The sequence below is a fragment of the Thermobia domestica genome, unplaced genomic scaffold (genome assembly GCF_964235325.1).
Source record: "Thermobia domestica unplaced genomic scaffold, izTheDome1.hap1.1 HAP1_SCAFFOLD_1262, whole genome shotgun sequence".
Lineage (NCBI taxonomy): Eukaryota > Metazoa > Arthropoda > Insecta > Zygentoma > Lepismatidae > Thermobia > Thermobia domestica.
This window is the reverse complement of record NW_027656972.1, coordinates 26,351-29,941: the sequence shown is the minus strand read 5'-3', so window position 1 is coordinate 29,941 and position 3,591 is coordinate 26,351. Positions and strand designations below refer to the sequence as shown.

The following is a 3,591-nucleotide window of genomic DNA, read 5'->3' as shown; positions in this document are numbered from 1 at the left end:
CACAATATAGTTTCAATTTTTTAATTATTAAAATTGTGGGGAATGCCTTTGACTAGGCCAGAGACAGGTAAAGAAGAGGGCAAGATGTTGCTTGGTTGCCTTTTCATAGACACATTTGAAACAAAAAATTGTGTTTTAGAGGTTAGAAATTTTAACTTGCATCCCAATGTTTTAATTGGTTATTATTTTTTTATAATGACAAGTGAGAAATACTTATTTTATATTGTTCCTATCAAACTAAAAATTTTGTGGGTGCGCCGCATCCACAAGATTATTTGTGTGAGTGCTGGAGCCCCGGAGCACCCACGTAGTCGGTGCCCATGTTGTGGAGCCTATGGCCCAGCATTATGAAAGTGATCTGGAAATATAAAAATGTGAATTTAAAATCCTCCCAAACACAAGTAAGTTGTATGAAGACGAGAGAAAACCAAAGTTGATTTCTTGATGAATTTCATTGGTCTTTTTGTGTCTACAAAAACGCACTCCTAGAAACCTATAAGTTAGATGCCATTTCTGTTACTATACTAGTTTCTAGTGCTACATGTGAAACGTCATTCTCATGTTTGGGAAGATTAAAGACATATACGCAATTCAATAGGTTAAAAAACTTAGGATTATTTTATATGAAGAAAATTGCTAAATCGTTAGAACTTGAAGGAGTTGTTGCTAAGTTTGCTGCTGCCCACAAGAATAGAAAGATCCTCTTAAGTAGAGGCATTAACCTATAAGTTATTTCCTTTACCCATAAAAGTGTATTTCTCTGCTTCCATTTAAATCAACCAGCCACACATATTTTTAAACGCCGTGATTAAATAACTACTTATTTATATTAGAAAACAATTGTGAGCTAGTAATGTATCTTAGTTGTTTGAGGTAGTAAATTCTTACATTTTCACTGTAAAAGAGTAAAATCATGAACAACAAAGGTGAAAACATTCACCTTGAAGACACACACACACACATATTATATATATATATATATATATATATATATATATATATATATATATATATATATATATATATATATATACCCATAACGCTCAGGTACACAGTAGATAAAATGAGCTTCAATCCTGCTTTACATTGGATAAAACGGCAAACTATGGTTTGGTCCCTCCATTGATCATATCCTACATCCGCCACTATATATATATATATATATATATATATATATATATATATATATATATATATATATATATGTGTGTGTGTGTGTGTGTGTGTGAATAAAAGTTTTCATTCATTGGAGATGGCCCCCTCAAAATTTTCTTGGGCCCTTCATTGGCACCCCCTGAAAAAAATTCTAGCTACGCTACTGGTCTGCAGATAAAAGTTGTTAAATCAATCAAACCATTCATGCTCAATACAATATCACTGTTTTCCCTTGCATCATTCAATTACCAAGTTAGAAAATTGTTTAGGCTAATGTTAGATTAATAAATAGACTAAAATTAATTTAAATATACATATCCGTACCTTAAATAGATTGCTAGGAGAAATTTCACTAGCACCTGATCCTCATCAGTGCAGAGCCTAGAATCCGTGTAAGAATACAGACGATCAGAGAATACATAGGTAACGCCACTGATGCGGAAGAGGGTGTCATTGTCGTTGTTTCGTACTGTTCTTCCCAACGTCCAGGAGTACTCCATTCGTTGTTCATCATATTTGATTTGTTAGCCATTGGATCTGGATACATGTACGATTTAGTGCCTGTGTAACCACGAATCACCCTGTAGTTTGGTTCGTCCAAGTTTACTTTATTCTGTATTAGATTTTGGAGACGATTTGAGATAACCCACAAATTACCCATATTATCGAAACCAAACGTATCTGGCCATTGCAAAAGCTTCTCGTCTTTGGAAATCACCATTTGATTTTCACTTGTGAATGGTCGGCTAGAATTCCAACGAGCGATTGCATCCTCTCCAAGAAGTCCATAATATAAAATTCCTGTATTGTCCATCGCAAGACCATCACTAATTGAACTTTTACGTCCTAATTTAATTACCGACCCAGAGATATCACGAGATTTTACAGGATCTTTGAGAATCTCTGTTGGAACCGAAAACAATTCATAGCTGCTCAACGGACAATAATAAAGATTTCTAGCGCCGTCTTTTAGAGGAGATAATGCAACACCATCTACTTGGACATTGACTGCCAGGTAGTCCCCTGCTACTTGTATTCTCTGGGCATCAGGGTCCGCTCGCATGGATTGGTCCATTGCTTTCCATGCTCGGTTAAGTCGTAAGCTATAAATCACAATAGCAGCTTCACGAGCATCACTAATATACGCATAATAATCATCGGAATCTTCACCGCCCGAGACATCTATGACAATGTCATTAAGGAAACTTTTGTTATGCGACGCCACTTCATCTGGGAATACAAAAGTACGCAGAATTCGGTCAGTATTCAGATCTATTATTACTAATTTTGGAGGGCATGTATTATCCGCAATTTCGTGAATATTTACGCGCCCAACATCTACAGCCCACATGCGTCCCTTAGGATCAATTTCCATACTTTGGATATACTGTAAGGAAGTGCAGTTGCCTAAAGTTTGCATCTGCCAGCTTGGATATGGACGCAACTTAGGTGATGCATTGCTGCCCTCCGGGGTCAAGGGTACCCAATTCAAGGATGACGGCACACCTGATCTCCATCGAGGCACTGTAAGGAATATTTTGTCTCGCCACACCTTGATTCCTGCTAGTGCGTTATTAGCCGGTATATAACGATTATACTGAAGAGCGTAAGCTTTAGCCTGGTCATTTGGCCAAGCATAATCAAGCTTAAACCATTCATAAACAACTCGAAACTCGTTGATTTCATCTTGAGCAAACACTGTCGATGCTTTAAGAAATGTTAAAAACACAAAAAGAAACTGCGCACTTGGGAAAATTAACATTGTGGGAAGTTTCTTCATCACAATCACCAAAAGTTTTACTAGACTATCTTTCTGAGAAAGTTTTAAAAAAAAATAGCCACAAAATATTCGGTACACCACAACACACAACACGCGCGTGCATGAAAATAAACTGTGTACCGCTGTTGTTTTGGTAGAGGCTTTTGACGACTTTGCGTAACTGGTAGTGGGCGTGTGAAGTCAACCGAAGATTACCGAAGAGCGCCGAATGGATGTCACTAATTCAAAAGCAAGCAAAGTACACCCACCGATTGCTTCTTTGAAGACGAAGGCGTAAGCGTTTATGGACGTGACTACTAATTTGCATACTGAATATTATATACTCAAACAGCTTTACACAATGAATACGGATGAGACATGATGATCATACAGCGACACTATGACGTTTGTTTGTTTCCATAATTTAGCATCTACTTTCGTAAAACTACAAGACGAAAGATGATCAATGCGTGCGCGGGTAGAATTTTTCGTGATTTTACAAATAGACCTATTTATTGTTAATTTATAAAAAAATATACGAGATATACGCATGACTCGGCTCAAACTTAAGGTAATTTGGATTGTACCTCCTAAAATAATAATAATAATAATAATAATAATAATAATAATAATAATAATAATAATAATAATAATAATAATAATAATAATAATAATAA

At 35.9% G+C, this 3,591-nt stretch overlaps 1 protein-coding gene across 1 annotated transcript; it reads right to left on the bottom strand.

Moving 5' to 3' along the window:
• Positions 1-1,483: 1,483 nt before the first annotated feature.
• Positions 1,484-3,080, bottom strand: LOC145677707 (protein yellow-like). Its single transcript, XM_081748117.1, has one exon. The coding sequence runs from the start codon at positions 2,933-2,935 to the stop codon at positions 1,508-1,510; it is 1,428 nt and encodes a 475-aa protein (XP_081604243.1). The 5' UTR covers positions 2,936-3,080; the 3' UTR covers positions 1,484-1,507.
• Positions 3,081-3,591: the final 511 nt, after the last annotated feature.

Bases quoted from the DNA above. Each gene is read 5' to 3' on its own strand.
- LOC145677707 (XM_081748117.1), bottom strand. From the start codon at position 2,935: ATGAAGAAACTTCCCACAATGTTAATTTTCCCAAGTGCGCAGTTTCTT.